Source organism: Stenella coeruleoalba (genome assembly GCF_951394435.1).
Source record: "Stenella coeruleoalba genome assembly, chromosome: 6".
Classification (NCBI taxonomy): Eukaryota; Metazoa; Chordata; class Mammalia; order Artiodactyla; family Delphinidae; genus Stenella; species Stenella coeruleoalba.
The window spans coordinates 16,545,661-16,560,670 of NC_137151.1; the positions used below are offsets into that span (position 1 = coordinate 16,545,661).

Sequence of the window (15,010 nt, forward strand, 5' to 3'; positions counted from 1 at the left end):
ATAAAGTATTTTCCGCAGGATATGGCTGAAATGTCAGTAACAATGTAATGCCCATTATAGACTAATGTTTATTGTTTTTGAAAGCTCCTTCTGAAGTACTATGTTAAATGTGCTAGAAAATGGCAAGGGAATCAAATGGGATGTGGCTCTGCCTCTTGGCTTATAGGGACTCAAACCCTAGTAAATGTAAAATTCTCTTTAAAAAATATGGTTCTGATATGGTAGGGCCTTCTCAAACACAGGATTTTTACACACACACACAAAGGAATAGGACTGTGGACAGTTGTTACTGGTACCTTCTACAAGCTTTGTCTTCATCCATGTGAAGATGTGGCACTTAAGGGTCAACAACACAGTGATTAAAATCTCTATCCCTACCCAGCCAGAGCTAAGAGAGGTCTTAGATTCAAGGAGAATCTCTTCATTATCTTTGGCTTACTGGCCAAAGACTGCAGAATAATGCATACTCTGCAGTTCAGCTTTTATATACTTAAAGACGCAGAAGACAGACGAGGCTCTGAAGTAAACCTCCATACACGCTGATTCTTTATTTATGGGTCCTAGGAAATAGGGAACATTAAGTGAACTTAAAACGGCATATTATGATCAGATTTCCAGCTGTTCTGTGTCACTAGGAATGGCAAAGTAAAAAGAACAGCCCTAATATCAATAATAAATGCCTACTGGAGAACTCCAGTAAGCTACAATGATTAAATAACACCGAGGAAGAAAGGCAAAGTCTAGAAGACACTTTCTCTCTTGCTCTGTCTCTCTCTGGCAAAATGCCCAGGCTATTGACTCTTCTTTGCTTCACTTCCATGTTTGCCAGCCACCTCCAACTCCATAGAAATTTGTTCAAATGGCACAGTAATTGAGATCTCACAGGAGTTACAAAAATTACTTCAAGTCTTTGAACTCTCTGGGCAAAACAAATAACTTTAAAGTTGATGAATCTATCCTTCATGCCATTTAATATCCAGATATGGACCCTTGTATTGATTAGAAGACAGCAGGAATTGAAATAAACTTCTATGGTGTCACAGCTATGAATCAGTCTCTCTCCCAGACCTTTATACATGTCACGTTTTTCTTATAGTAACCATACAAGATGGGCCAAGTACAATTGCCCTCATTTTACAAATGAAGAAATTGAGACTCGGAGAAGTTAACGTGCCTGAGGATTAGTAAATATCAGGGCTGCTAAACACTGGAGAAAGTATTCAAACCCAGCTTGGCTTGGCACCAAAACCATCTCCATCATTCAGGCATTTTCACCAGTGAAGAGCAAATCAGAGTGAACTTCCCAGCATCACCCATCCCTCACCATTGTCTAGTAGCTGACATCTGATAGAAGTAAATGTTGGTTGAATGAATGCACAGGTGAATGTTGTGCAGGGACCCTTGATACTGAGAAGTGACCCAGAAGATGCAGGTAAGTTGCAGGAAGAAGACAGTAGCAAGACCACGGAGTGAAAAGCTCTGAGTCTCCCATAAGTGGTTTTGCTTGAATGCCAGTCCACCTGGTTGAGGCGCTGCACCAGTCATCTTGGCAGGTATCCTGCGTTTTGTCTCAGCTGCCTTTTTTGCTTTTTGAGGCAGCAGATTATGGTGTGTTTAACTTGACAATCTGCTACCAATTATTAAGCACTGGTTGAGAAATGTTGTAGCTACCCAACGAGTATTGTTGTTGGACAACAAAATTTTAGAACAGATTTGGTTGTGGTCAATGCTTGCAACTTATCTAACAAGGACAGATACTGCAGAGGGAGCTTGGGCTGCATGTTCCAGAGCATTTTAATGCACAAAGCATAATTTCCACACTGCTCCCAGCACAGAGAAGCCTCTGCAACCCTGATATATATATATATCAGTAGCAATTTGTCCTGCCCCTTCTCTCAGTCTTTGGGATTTTCTCTTACTCTTTCTTTACATCCTCTTGTCCCAATCCTCTCAGCTTAGGTGCTGGAATGTTTTTCCCCTTTCAAGAAGAAAATAGTCAAATATCTTAATGACGGATTTAATGTCTCTTCCCTTTGTCTAGCACCAGCCAGGTGCTGTCTTTGCCCCAGGACCTCTTCCTGCCCAGACAGATGTAATTACCAGAGGCAAAGCCATAGGGAAATGTCCTTCAGGCAGGGAACTATTTCAATATTGGAAATCTCATTATGGTACATACCGGCTGAATATCACTACTGTCTTTTCCAAAACTGGATACAGATTGTCTCTATCTATGTGGATCAATTCAGTTCTTCCTTTTCCTTATTTGCTACTCCTTTTCCAAAACAGAGCTTCTTAAGAGTATATCACTCATTGATTTTCTTTTCTACAGAAGCTGAAGTGCTTTTATATCACACAATCCTTGGACCAAGGAAGGTCCTCGGAATGAACTGATGTTATGGGAACTGGATGAACAAGCCACGTTGAGGTTGCAGACTTCTACACAGGATAACCTGGGTGAGTATGTCATGAACCAGTCTCCATATACCCTTTGTCTACCCCTGGAAAGAATTACCCTGTTTCAGCTTTCTAGAGAAACTGGCAAAAATTCTGATAGAAATAAGCAATGTGGATCCACAGTGATGAGTTTAGAAATAAAATCAGAACTTAGGAAATTTTGTGCCACAACCAGATGCAGACAATATTGTGGGGCTTCCCTGGTGGCACAGTGGTTAAGAATCTGCCTGCCAACGTAGGGGACACAGGTTCGAGCCCTGGTCCGGGAAGATCCCACATGCCACAGAGCAACTAAGCCCATGAGCCACAACTACTGAGCCCACATGCCACAACTACTGAAGCCCGCACGCCTAGAGCCCGTGCTCCGCAACAAGAGAGGCCACCGCAATAAGAAGCCCATGCACCGCGACGAGGAGTAACCCCCCTATCGCTGCAACTAGAGAAAGCCCGTGTACAGCAACGAAGACCCAACACAGCCATAAATAAATAAATAAAATTTTTAAAAAATATTGTGGAGGATTTCAAATCTCAAAATTTTAGAATTTTTAGAACATGATTAAAGTATATACAAATGATGATTAAAGATGTTTAGAAGTGAAGCTTTGAGGAATGTGCAGGATGTATAGCCATGTCCCAGGTCTCCATTTCTAACCTCAATCATCAGAAGCAAAGTTCTAAGGCCCCTATGACAAAAAGCAAAGAGAAACAGAAGGAGGAGGCACAAAATTTCATATTAAAAACTCTAAAACCTTAGCCATCCCCAGCTTCTGATAATGTTGGGACATAAACCTATAAAAGTGATAAGATTTAAGCGAACTGTAACTATAGTTTCAAAAGCAGGAAACTGACCTCTACAAAAAAGCAAAATGTGTTAAAATAATGAAACAGGCTGGATTTTTTTCATTGATTTAAGTCTACATTTCCAGATCTCAGCTCTGTTTAGTAACTATGCCCAATGCCAAATCCAGGGAGTATCCAACCCATCTTACTGAACAATTTTATTGAACTATTTTATTATTTAATGTCAGATTTGGGTTTAAAAAGGAGGAAGCAACGTCAACTGGACTGCTTATCATCAAGCCAGCTCAGGATGGATGTAGACAATGTTGTCATCTATGAGATATAATTATTATAGGGTGCCAGGATGAGCCCTTCTGGGCAAACACTGATTCACCAGGCCCAGCCCCAAACACCCTTTGGTTTCATAGTATAACAAGTTGTACATTGAAGAGTCATCCTTGGGGGACTTTCTCTCTGTTACTCTCTTTATAAATTATAAATACACCTATTGACTGGTATAGTTCATTAACAAATATTCTATCCATCTATCCCTTCATCTGAATATGAGAGAGAAACAATGAGAGAGAGAAAGAGATGAAAAAATATGCATCAAACTTTTGTCCTAGAAAATAGGATATGAAGGAGAGTAAAACGGGGGGAAAGAAAGACTTTCTTTTGTACTTAAAATTTTTATACAGGACTGGCTTTGTTCACACTTTCAACAAATATGCACTAATTCTGTAATTTTGACAGAAGAAATCAAAAAAGAGAAAATTGTTGCCCATGTTCTTGGAGTGTTAGTGGCTTATCTATTGGCACAAACCTTGCCTTGCTTAAGATGAGATTTTTCACTGCTGATCCCTCAGACAACTCATAAGAATTGTGAATCAAATTATTATAAACAAAAAGAGCTGAGAGATCACTTAGGGCAAACTCTGAATATTGGAGGAAAAACAACAAGGTGATAAGTCACTTGTCTATGACACATTCATTCATTCAGCAAACATTCTTTAGTGTGTATTTAATCAAAAATCCAAAGTGTGTTGGAGCACAATTATTAGATCAACACATACCTGCCCATACAGGACTTAACATCCCATACAAATTTATTTCATACAAATAATATGGTTGACCCAGTTCTAAATATATACATACTCATACACTCATACTTTTAGACAGAAATCGGTTGTCCCATTTCACAAAGAAATTGAGACTCAGAAAAGTGAAGTGGTGATATATTCAAACTCAGATCTTCTGCCTTCCAATCCAAGGATCTTGCCAGTTTTGTACTGGGCATTCCTTTCTTAGGATTTATCCCAGGAGACTAGAGACAATCAGAAGTTAAACTTTTTTTTCTCCTAAATTTCTAGTTCCATATTTTTTCTATTAAATCACAATGATCAGTTTATCAACGTGCCTTGCTTATATCCTGTTTTAATTATTATATTAAATAACTCAGAATTGTCTCCTTGATCAAGAGCAGATACACACTTGGCAAGCCCTATTACTTGAGTCATCTCCCATGAAAGAAAAAAAAAGAGGGAATTTTTCAATATTCTCTGATATCTAATTCAAACAAGAGTTAAGGGCTTCCCTGGTGGCACAGTGGCTGAGAGTCCGCCTACCGGTGCAGGGGACACGGGTTCGTGCCCCAGTCCGGGAGGATCCCACGTGCCGCAGAGCGGCTGGGCCCATGAGCCGTGGCCGCTGAGCCTGCGCGCCCGGAGTCTGTGCTCCGCAACGGGAGAGGCCACAACGGTGAGAGGTCCAGGTACCGCAAAAAAAAAAAAAAAAAGAGTTGAAAATCATAAAATTGACTAAAGTTTATGTGGAAGAAAAGAACTTAATCTTTGGACTGCTGATATTTATCATTCTTCGTGACCTCTCAGGAATAATTATGGTCAAAAATAGGACTCTAATGAAAAGTGTATTTGGGTTGCTTTTTATGCTTCTTCACAAAACCTTCTAAAGACCTCGAACATTCTCTGGATAGAGGATACCATACGATACAGTTTAATACAAAAATATTTTATTAAACCTAGAACAAAAAAATACAGTTTCTGTTTTAGGATTGTAACTTCCCTGTAATTACATCTTATAGGGATGCTATGGACTGAACTGTAGCCCTGAAAATTCATATGTTGAAGCCCTAATCCCTAATGTGACTATTTAAAGATAGGGCCTTTAAGGAGGCAATTAAGGTTAAATGAGGTCATAAGGGTGGATCTCTGATACCGTAGGATTAGTGTCCTTATAAGAAGAGACACAAGAAATTTTGCTCTCACTCTGTCTCTGCACGTGCACACAGCAAGATGGATGCTGCCTGCAAGACAAGAGAGGAGGCCTCAGAGTGAAATCCTGCCAGCATCTTGATCCTAGACTTTCCAGCCTCCAGGAGTATGAGAAAATTAATTTCTGTTGTTTAAACCATGCAGTCTATGATATTTTGTTATGGTAGCCCAGGTAGATTAATACAAGGGAATATGAATGTTCATTTAGATGAACAGATAATCTTGAGCAGAACTATCTCTGGGTAGAGAAACTGAAAGCTGCTGTTCTGGGCATAAAGCTTTGTTTCACCTGATAACCAGTTATGAGAATGAAAGTGTAAACTTCAACATAAGTAACATGGCAGGTTTCACTCATTTGCACATTACTTAGTCAGAATATACTAGTTATGATAATATCCCAAAGACTAGTTAAATTTCCTAATCTTAAAGAAACATGTTTAATTGACTGTGTGCTTGGCCTTCCTTTCTGTAATATAAGAGCTGTTACAGAAAAGGAAGGACAGACACTTAGCCCATGGGCAAACACTTTCCCTCATGGCAAATATCAAGGCCTACCTTCCTGCCAGGGCTCAGGGCAACCTCCGAATCCATTTTTACATGGCAGTCTTGGCAGCCCGTCCAACTGACTGGAGTTGGCATGCAAAGTAGAATTTAACTGCTATAGGAAAAACTGGGCTGAATATAAGATAAATTAGGCTAAAAGCAAGTAAGATCTAAAACCACCAGCTCTCATATTACTATATTTGGGAGATGAGAAATATTAATAATTTAGAACATATTGTGTTATCTAATAATTGCTTATATAAGAGTTATCCTTAGAATGGCTATGAGTCAACATTAAAGATTGGCTAATGCAACCTGCACTTTCAATACCCTTCTCCTTTGCCTGACAATTATAAAGGCCTGTTCTTCAGTCTGGAATGCAGTCATGAAGCCTGGAGATGTGGCAGCTTCCAATGCCCATGAGCAACATGCATAGGCATAAATGCCAACAAACGAAGTGTGGTGGAGTAGAGACATGAGAGAAGCCTAGGTCCCCAAGGTCATTATTAAACCCTCCTACCCTGCACTCTTAATGCCAAACTACTCATTATGCTTGGCAAATATTCCTTTAGGTTTTTCATCTAGAGCTAATTAGCTCTTCTGTATTTTGCAGTTGAATACATTCCAGATTAATACAATGGCTTTAAGTGTAAGAAAATCACAAAGCCTTAAACAAAACAGAGATTCCATGCCACAAATATTTCTTCATGAAAAACTTAAAAATTTTTTAATTCTATGAAAACTGAGCTATTGTCCCCAGTTGAGGAACTTCTCACTTCCCTCCTTTATCCTGGAAAAAGGCACCAATCCTCTCATACTGATAAAGTGAACAATGATTCAAGCTACAGTCTTACAATTCTATTTGCTTTTATAATTCTATCTTCTTTGTCACTTGCTCGCTCACTAATTTTATATGCTTGCTGCTTGCTACAATTCTTTTTTACGTTTAATAGTTCCTCTCTTTTCTCAATCCTTGTTGTCTGCAGCATGGAGGAATTTCATCACATAAGCCATCTGGGTCCAGACTCTGTCCCAATCCCAAGCTATACTTGGCAATATATAACAAGGCCTGGACCAATCAGTGTGCAGAGTGTAGAACTGGTCTGGTTTTCTAAGTCAGTAAAGTTTCTCTTGGTACCTACCAACAAGAAGTAACTTATTGGCCAATCTTATTTCCACCAACCTATTAACCACCCAGATTTCTCCCTTAATGTCCTAAAAATAGGTATACTTTAAGGGACTCTTGCATAGGACCATGACAGGCTCTGATGAATGCTTGCAGCTCCCATTCCCCACTTTCAAATTTAACATAAGAATGTAAAGTACTCTATTGCGTTTGAAACGATCCATATTTATTCACATAGCTGTGATTTCCATAAACTATACAATATACAGGTATACATATTTAGTCTTTTCTAGAGGAAGTGATTTTTTAGGGCAGAATCTGCTGAAGTGGCTATTATCAGATTTTTTTAAATAAAAAATGTTTATGTGCTATTAAAATATAAAGCAAAATTATTTTATGTCACAGTGGTCACCTCAGCTTACAGACCTAGGATTTTCATCACTGATAGGATATACAAAACAAGTGAATCACACTCTACTTCTAGCCAATCAGAACCCAGCAATGTTTGTTTGCAGGCTGTACCCAAAGAGATGATGACATATTCCAGCAATCACATTTTTTTAATCACTAAACTGAAAAATAGTTGATATAGCTCTTGATAAGCAACATAAATCTACTATAAAGGAACAACTAGCAAAATCATTGCTAGCCCAACCCCCCCAAAAAATCTACAATTAGAAAAGAATATTCTGAGAGCAGAACATTGGAATCAGGCTGGGAAAAAAGTCTTGAAGACCGTAACTTGAAGACCAGAGCCTCATATTCACTCTTCTATTCCTGTGTCTCTCCCTGTGTGGGTTGGCCTCTCTCCATCAGCTGCTGGATTAAAAGTCTGCATCAAACTATAGGGCACCCGAAACTATATTACAGGTCTCCCTTTTGATTCCTGTCAAGAAGATGACCACAGAGTTGTATAGTTATTTGGGATGGGGAGGATGGAAAATTCAGTCAATAAAGAGACTATATCTGAAAAATATCAAGTGGTGACGTGAATTACTTTCAACCTCGGCACAAGGGCAGGATTCTTGCAGTGCTCCACAGGCACTTTTCACACAGAAAATCGTTCAATTTGGCTTCAGCCATATCTGTTTCCTAAACATTCATTCTGCGTAGGGAATCATATGCATCCTTGCCTTGCTAGACTGTGGGAGTATGGGCTTTTTCCTGTGTCTGCTCTCTCCTTGCTCTGTCATCATAAGCTCACCTCCATCCTGCAGAATTCCTCCAGGCTGCTAGCCACACATGTCATGTTCTCCAGAGACCTCTTTTACCACAAACCACACAGTGGATTCTCTGCGTTCAGCAAACTTCCAACCAGGGGTTAAGATGCCAGTGTCCCCTCCTTGCAGACACTCTTGACCTCTACAAGTAGACTCTTTGAGCTCCCGTCACTTGGACCAGTTAAATAAGAGAGAGAAGGAAATTCTAAAGCCTCTTTACCCATAGGAATTTCCTCCATTCTATCTTTCCATAATTTATTTTCCTACCTTAACTGATGGAAAGTGACAGTGCGGACAAAAGTCCCAGACCAGTTTTTGCTCTCTTTTTAGTAAGTCCCACATAGACGACTATAGCACATCTCTATTGCTTTCCACTTCAAGACTTCCACTGGAATTCTCAAAGAAGAAGAAATGTTCCACTCAAAAGTTGCTATATATATTAAAAGAAGTTAAGAAATATATGCACACTTAAAGGATTTCTACCTAGGTTTTGAATTTTATAACATTAATAATTTGAATATTAAATTAAAATTTGCTTAATAAATAGTCCTTTCTATCTGCAAAATCACCTTCCTGTGATGTTAGAAATAACTCAGCTGATCCTTGTCACTACTAAAAATTCCTGGGGCAATGCCCCACCCACCAGATCAACTTGCCTAGATGCTATGAGTCCAGAACCACCATGAGGTTTTTCAGACTCTTGAACACTGATTTGGATTGCTAACTACCCTCCACTATGCCTGGGCAAGGGACAAACACAAAGCACTGAAAATTCCTCCCACCCCATATGCTGCTGCTGCTTCCTCCCCACCAGCCCATCACAAGGTCTCAGCTTGCCTTGTGGTAGAGACACAATAGTTCACAGCAATCAATTCCTCCAGTATGTGGGAAGCTGTAATACAGCAGATATAAAATATTTCTAAGAGGTCTTTCTCAAGGGAAAGTATCAACTACCCAGATATTTTGATCTTTGTTTTAGGTTCTCAAATCCTTCTTCTTCCCAGAATCTACTCGGTTAAAATATCGATGTCCAAAGGTTTGTTTTACTATCCATTCTCTCTATAGAAGTGGAATAAAGTAGTTTGGCCAGAAGTAGGACATTGATCCCAAAATTGTAGGTGATGTAAAGACATAGAAATCATAAAACAATATGCCTTACTCTGTTTCTAAGTCAGAAACAATAATGAATGATTCTAGAAATAATACTTCTTACAGTGTGAGCAGTGAAGACGAGTTATGGAATGCAGAAATCTCAGGGTCTGTGACGTCTGTGTCAATTGTTAAAAACCGTTAAGATGAAAGGTACTTCTTCTTATCTAAGATGTAGGGCTGACTAAGTGTGCAAGCTCATCCCCACCTCAAGAGTTTCTTCCTTTTCCCTTCATCTAGAGGTTGTCAGTTAGCTGCTACTTCATGTCACAGAGGGCTCAGTCCTGCTTTCAACTTCTCTGACTGCCCATGTCAAAGTCATCCCTCCAACCTCACCCAATCCTCACCGTAATTCCTTGTATTGGATACCTCATAGTGAATACCACAATCTTAAATAATCATATTTATTTACTCTTTTGCTCATTGTCTTAACTCTGCCCACTGAATGGGGGTCTCTGTAGACTGAGGCTGTATCTAATGTGCAGTGCTCTACCACCAGAGTCTGGGACAAACTCTGCATGGTCGACATTCAAAGTATTTGTGGAGTAAAAGATTGAAAAGGATTTTTTTTCTTTAATGCCTTAATTAGGTATTCACCAGGTACCAAAACTCCTGAATATTTAGAAAGCCCTTATTCCACAGAGTCAGTGGATTAACTGATAACTCCCTCTATTTATGTAACAGAATACCTCTCGCTCTCCTAACACAGGATGCAAACACAGCTAAATTCATTTTCTTTCCTAATTAATCCAGCTGCCTCACAGAAGGAAAGTTCAGTATCCTACTCCTTGGCTATTGAAAAGAAACAATGGAAAACCACTGCACTTTCAAAAGGATTTTCTACTCAGGTTGTTTTCTTACCTACCTCATTTTACCAAGACATAATATTTATACTTTTTATTCTTTCATTTATAGGCACCTGTATAACCTAATATTTACAGAAAATTTTTGGAAAATTTAATGTTGTTAATTTCATTAAATCTTTCAAACAATATTTTTGGTACTATGTTTTCTGTTTTCAAATATTATAAGTATATTTTCATGTAAATAATTTTCAATTTATTTATTATGTAATTAATATTTTCAATTTATTAACTGGTGGATTTTGTTGAATATAACCTGAATTTTTTGTAATTCTGGAACACATTCCAAATCATTTAAAACTGTCTCTAATTCTTTGGCTGATTGAAGGTGCTTTTCTCTCCAGCACATTACAGATCACAAGTGTTGATAAGAACCTAAAAGAAATGCCTACTTCTAAAACATGGAAAAAAGACAGTTTTCATGTTCAGTGCTTCTTAACGATATTCTCTTTTCTTTGCTCCTGCAGGACTCTGCCTTAAGAGGAATGCATTCTTTGACAAGAGTTGAAGGGTAGAAAAATCACTAAATGAATATCCTAATTAGTCCCACCATCCCACTCTACCACATACCTGAAATCAGAAATCCCAAAACAGCCCCAAATTCTTTCTTTCTAACAAGTCTATCAACCTTATCACAAACATGAACCCTGAGGGTTTATGGTGCCTTACTTATTAAAGGAGGCTTCCCCTTAGATGCACCCTCTTTACTCAAAGGTGATTTACCTTTCTAAAGGAGGCAGCCCAATTATTATAAGTTGTCTACACTTAATGTCCGGCGCTGAGGGCTGGTGGAGTAAGGTGAGCTATATTTAGTGATTTTGAGTTTTCTGGCATATATCTCACTGAAAAAGAGATTAAAAACATAAATTTTCTCTGGTGCAGTATCCTACTCTACCTAACTTTACTAACATTAGGAAGGATACACTTGAATAAAGCAGTCTTGATAGACAGGAGTAAGCAGTATTGCTTAAACATATCGGTTTGATATGAAAATGATTCCCTTGTGAGAGCATCCTAAGTATCCAGACTTTACTGTGGGGTAGAGAGAAGAGCTCTACTTGGCTGTTCCCATTAGCTAGCTCATTAAATTATGCAAAAGTGAGTCAGCACAGTAAGAATGGTAAGGGCTTTAGAGTTGGAAAGATAAGATTTCCATCTCTGGTCTGGCCCTTGCCAGATATATAATCTAGGGCAAACGATCAAGTTTTAGTGTTGCCAACTATAAAATGAATATTAAATTACTAACGTCAAAGGATTTGGGAAGATTAACTGAGTTAACATATGTAAAGCAGATAGCACAGACACAAGCCTGGCATAATAGCCAATTAATAGAATGTTAGCTCCTTTTCTTTATTCATCATTTGCTGCATCCAAAATTATTCAAAAAAGAATGATATATCCCTACTTGTCTCAAAACAGAACCCTCCTACACTGTTGGTGGGAATGTAAATTGGAGCAGTCACTATGGGAAACAGTATGGAGGTTCCTTAAGAAACTAAAAATAGAGCTACTGTTTGATCCAGCAATCCCACTCCTGGGCATATAACCAGAAAAGATGAAAACTCTAATTCTAAAAGATATATATACCACAATGTTCATAGCAGCACTTTGCAATACCCAAGACATGGAAACAACCCAAGTGCCCATCAACAGGTGATTGGTTTAAGAAGATATGGTATATATATACACACATATATGTGTGTGTGTGTGTGTGTGTGTGTGTATACACACACACACACACACACACACACACACACACGGAATATTACTCAGCCATAAAAAAAGAATGAAATACTGACATTTGCAGCAATATGGATGGACCTTATTGTACTAAGTAAAATAAATCAAAGACAGGGCTTCCCTGGTGGCGCAGTGGTTGAGAGTCCTCCTGCTGATGCAGGGGACACGGGTTCGTGCCCCGGTCCGGGAAGATCCCACATGCCGCGGAGCGGCTGGGCCCGTGAGCCATGGCCACTGAGCCTGTGCGTCTGGAGCCTGTGCTCCGCAAAGGGAGAGGCCACAACAGTGAGAGGCCCGCATACCACACACAAAAAAAGAAAAATTAAAGACAAATATTATATGATATCACTTATATGAGAAATCTAAAAAATAATACAAATGAATCTACATACAAAACAGGAGAGTCCGCAGGAGTCGCGCTGAGGCCAGAACGCCTGTGGATCTCTGGCCTGGGTCAGTGATGAGCCCTGGGGACCCGGCCGGGCCCGGCCTGGCACTCCCATCAGCATCCAACATGCGCCTCCCAGGGAAGGACACCCAACTAGGTCCCTGCCCCTAGTTTCGGGATGGACCTGGCAGGTGTGTGGGAGAGCAAGGCCTGGGCTTGGCGTGTGTGACCCACAGACCTCCTCACGGGGGGAAGGTTTTCTATCATATTATCCATCATAACAATGCTGGAGTTAAGAAGTCTGCATTCCTTTGCTTGGAACCAGAAGACTTTTCCCCCTGCATATAGAGTAAGAGTAATGTTGGTTAGAAACTGGCTAGTGTTTAAAACTGAAGATTGTTATGACTGTTTAACCTGAGCTCCATGTTGAAGTAAGATTAATTATCTTGGAAATACTAAATTGGGGTAACCCAAATCTGTTTCTGGAACCATGAAAATTTTGTTGGTTTTTGACTTTGACAATACAATCATAGATGATAATAGTGACACCTGGATTGTACAATGTGCTCCAGAGAAAAAGCTTCCTATTGAACTACAAGATTCTTATGAGAAAGGATTTTGGACAGAATTTATGGGCAGAGTCTTTAAGTATTTGGGAGATGAAGGTGTAAGAGAAGATGAAATGAAAAGAGCAATGATATCAATGCCTTTCACTCCATGGATGGTGGAACTTTTAAACTTTACAAGAAAGAACAAGGATAAATTTGACTGCATCATTATTTCAGATGCAAATTCAGTCTTCATAGGTTGGGTTTTAGAAGCTACCAATTTTCATGACGTGTTTGATAAAGTCTTTACAAATCCAGCAGCTTTTGACACCAACCGTCATCTCACTGTGGAAAATTATCATGCTCATTCTTGCACTAGATGCCCCCAAAATCTTTGCAAAAATGTAGTTTTGGTAGAATTTGTAGGTAAAGTCACAACGAGGAGTGAATTATACATGAGTTGTTTATATATGTGATGGAAGAAATGATGTCTGTCCAGTAAACTTTTTCAAGAAGAATGATATTGCCATGCCACGGAATAGATATACTTTACAGAAAACTCTTTCTAGGATGTCTCAATATCTTGAGCCTATGCAGTCTTCTGTTGTATCTTGGTCTTCAGGTGTTGAAATAATTTCTCATTTACCATTTCTAATACAGGAGTAATATGCCAACAATTGAAATGTGTATCAGTTAAGATTAAATACAGCAGCATAAAACTAAAACCCCAAATAACAGTGGCTTTAAAAAAAGAAAAAAAGTTTTCCCTCTCACTTAAAAGAATTTCAGAGTTAAGTATCTCAAAGTTTCTGTGTTGCTCTACCAACCTCAGCACTTGGCTTCCAACTTATGATCCAAGATTGCTGTTCAAGCTCCATCCCTCACATCAACATTCTGGCCAGCAAGGACAGTGAGAGAGAAGGTTGCACCCTCATTTAAATTTCATTAGCCAATACTTAGTCACAATGCTCCTACCTAACTGCAAGGAAGGATGCAAAATATAGCTTTTATTTCAGATGGTCATATGCCTGGGAAAAATGGAAAAAGTAGAGTACAAAACCGATGTAGGTGCAACTAGTGGTCTACCGAAGGTGGTTAATAGGTAGATTATATTTTTTAATTTATTCCCAGAGAAAATAGTCTTATATTTTACTTTCTTTGGCATTTATTTCCGAAGTATGTCTTGCAGTTACAGATCTTCAAAATAAGCCTGATGCTTAGTTCACATAAGAATACACTACTTCCAAATCAGTTAATTTTAGAGATAGGGATGCAGTATCTATTGCCCAAGTGTTCATTAATTTCACACTTTCCTTTTGAAATGAAATACAAATTAATGTTCTTCAAATATTTTAAATTTATATCATTATTAAAGACTATAACTCCAGAATGCTGATTTAATCAGTATGTCATTTCTGTCAATGAAATATTGAGTGATACAATACATAATTTGTAGGAATACTCAACATTTAAGAAACTGTTTCATATAGGGATATTAGCAAACTATCAACTGACCTAGAAAGTTTTACAGTACTATGTTAATTTGTAGGCTTACATGTTTTAGGCATAAATATGCCTTACGTAATAATGTTAGGATTTTCTTTTCCATATGGAAAGCTCCAGAAACAAAAATGTTCAATGTAATTTTATGGGGAAATCAGAAACAGATTCACAGACATAGAAAACAAATTTATGGTTACCAAAGGGGAAAGGGAGGGGGGGAGGAATAAATTAGGAGTATGGGATTGAAAGATACATACTACTATACGTAAAATAGATAAGCAACAAGGATTTACTATATAGCACAGGGAACTATATTCAATAACTTATAATAACCTATAATGTAAAATAATCTGAAAATATGTACATATATATATTTATAACTGAATCATTTTGCTATACATCCAA

The 15,010-nt window shown here is 38.5% G+C and overlaps 2 protein-coding genes across 15 annotated transcripts in view; one reads left to right on the plus strand and one right to left on the minus strand.

Moving 5' to 3' along the window:
* DPP10 (dipeptidyl peptidase like 10) overlaps positions 1 to 15,010 on the minus strand; it is a 1,578,941-nt gene that overhangs the window by 1,298,155 nt on the left and 265,776 nt on the right. The window contains exon 1 of one of the 14 annotated variants that reach the window (XM_079923989.1): positions 12,559 to 12,661. The exons of the other annotated variants lie outside the window; for them this stretch is intronic. The gene's annotated coding sequence lies outside the window, so the exon portion shown is untranslated. Of the gene's footprint in view, positions 1 to 12,558; positions 12,662 to 15,010 lie in introns of those variants that run through there. 14 annotated transcript variants of the gene reach the window in all.
* On the plus strand, positions 12,932 to 14,053 carry LOC307187640 (pyridoxal phosphate phosphatase PHOSPHO2-like). Its single transcript, XM_079924003.1, is given in 3 exon segments — positions 12,932 to 13,532; positions 13,534 to 13,558; positions 13,562 to 14,053. Coding segments are annotated over 3 exon segments (720 nt in total). The 5' UTR covers positions 12,932 to 13,044; the 3' UTR covers positions 13,769 to 14,053.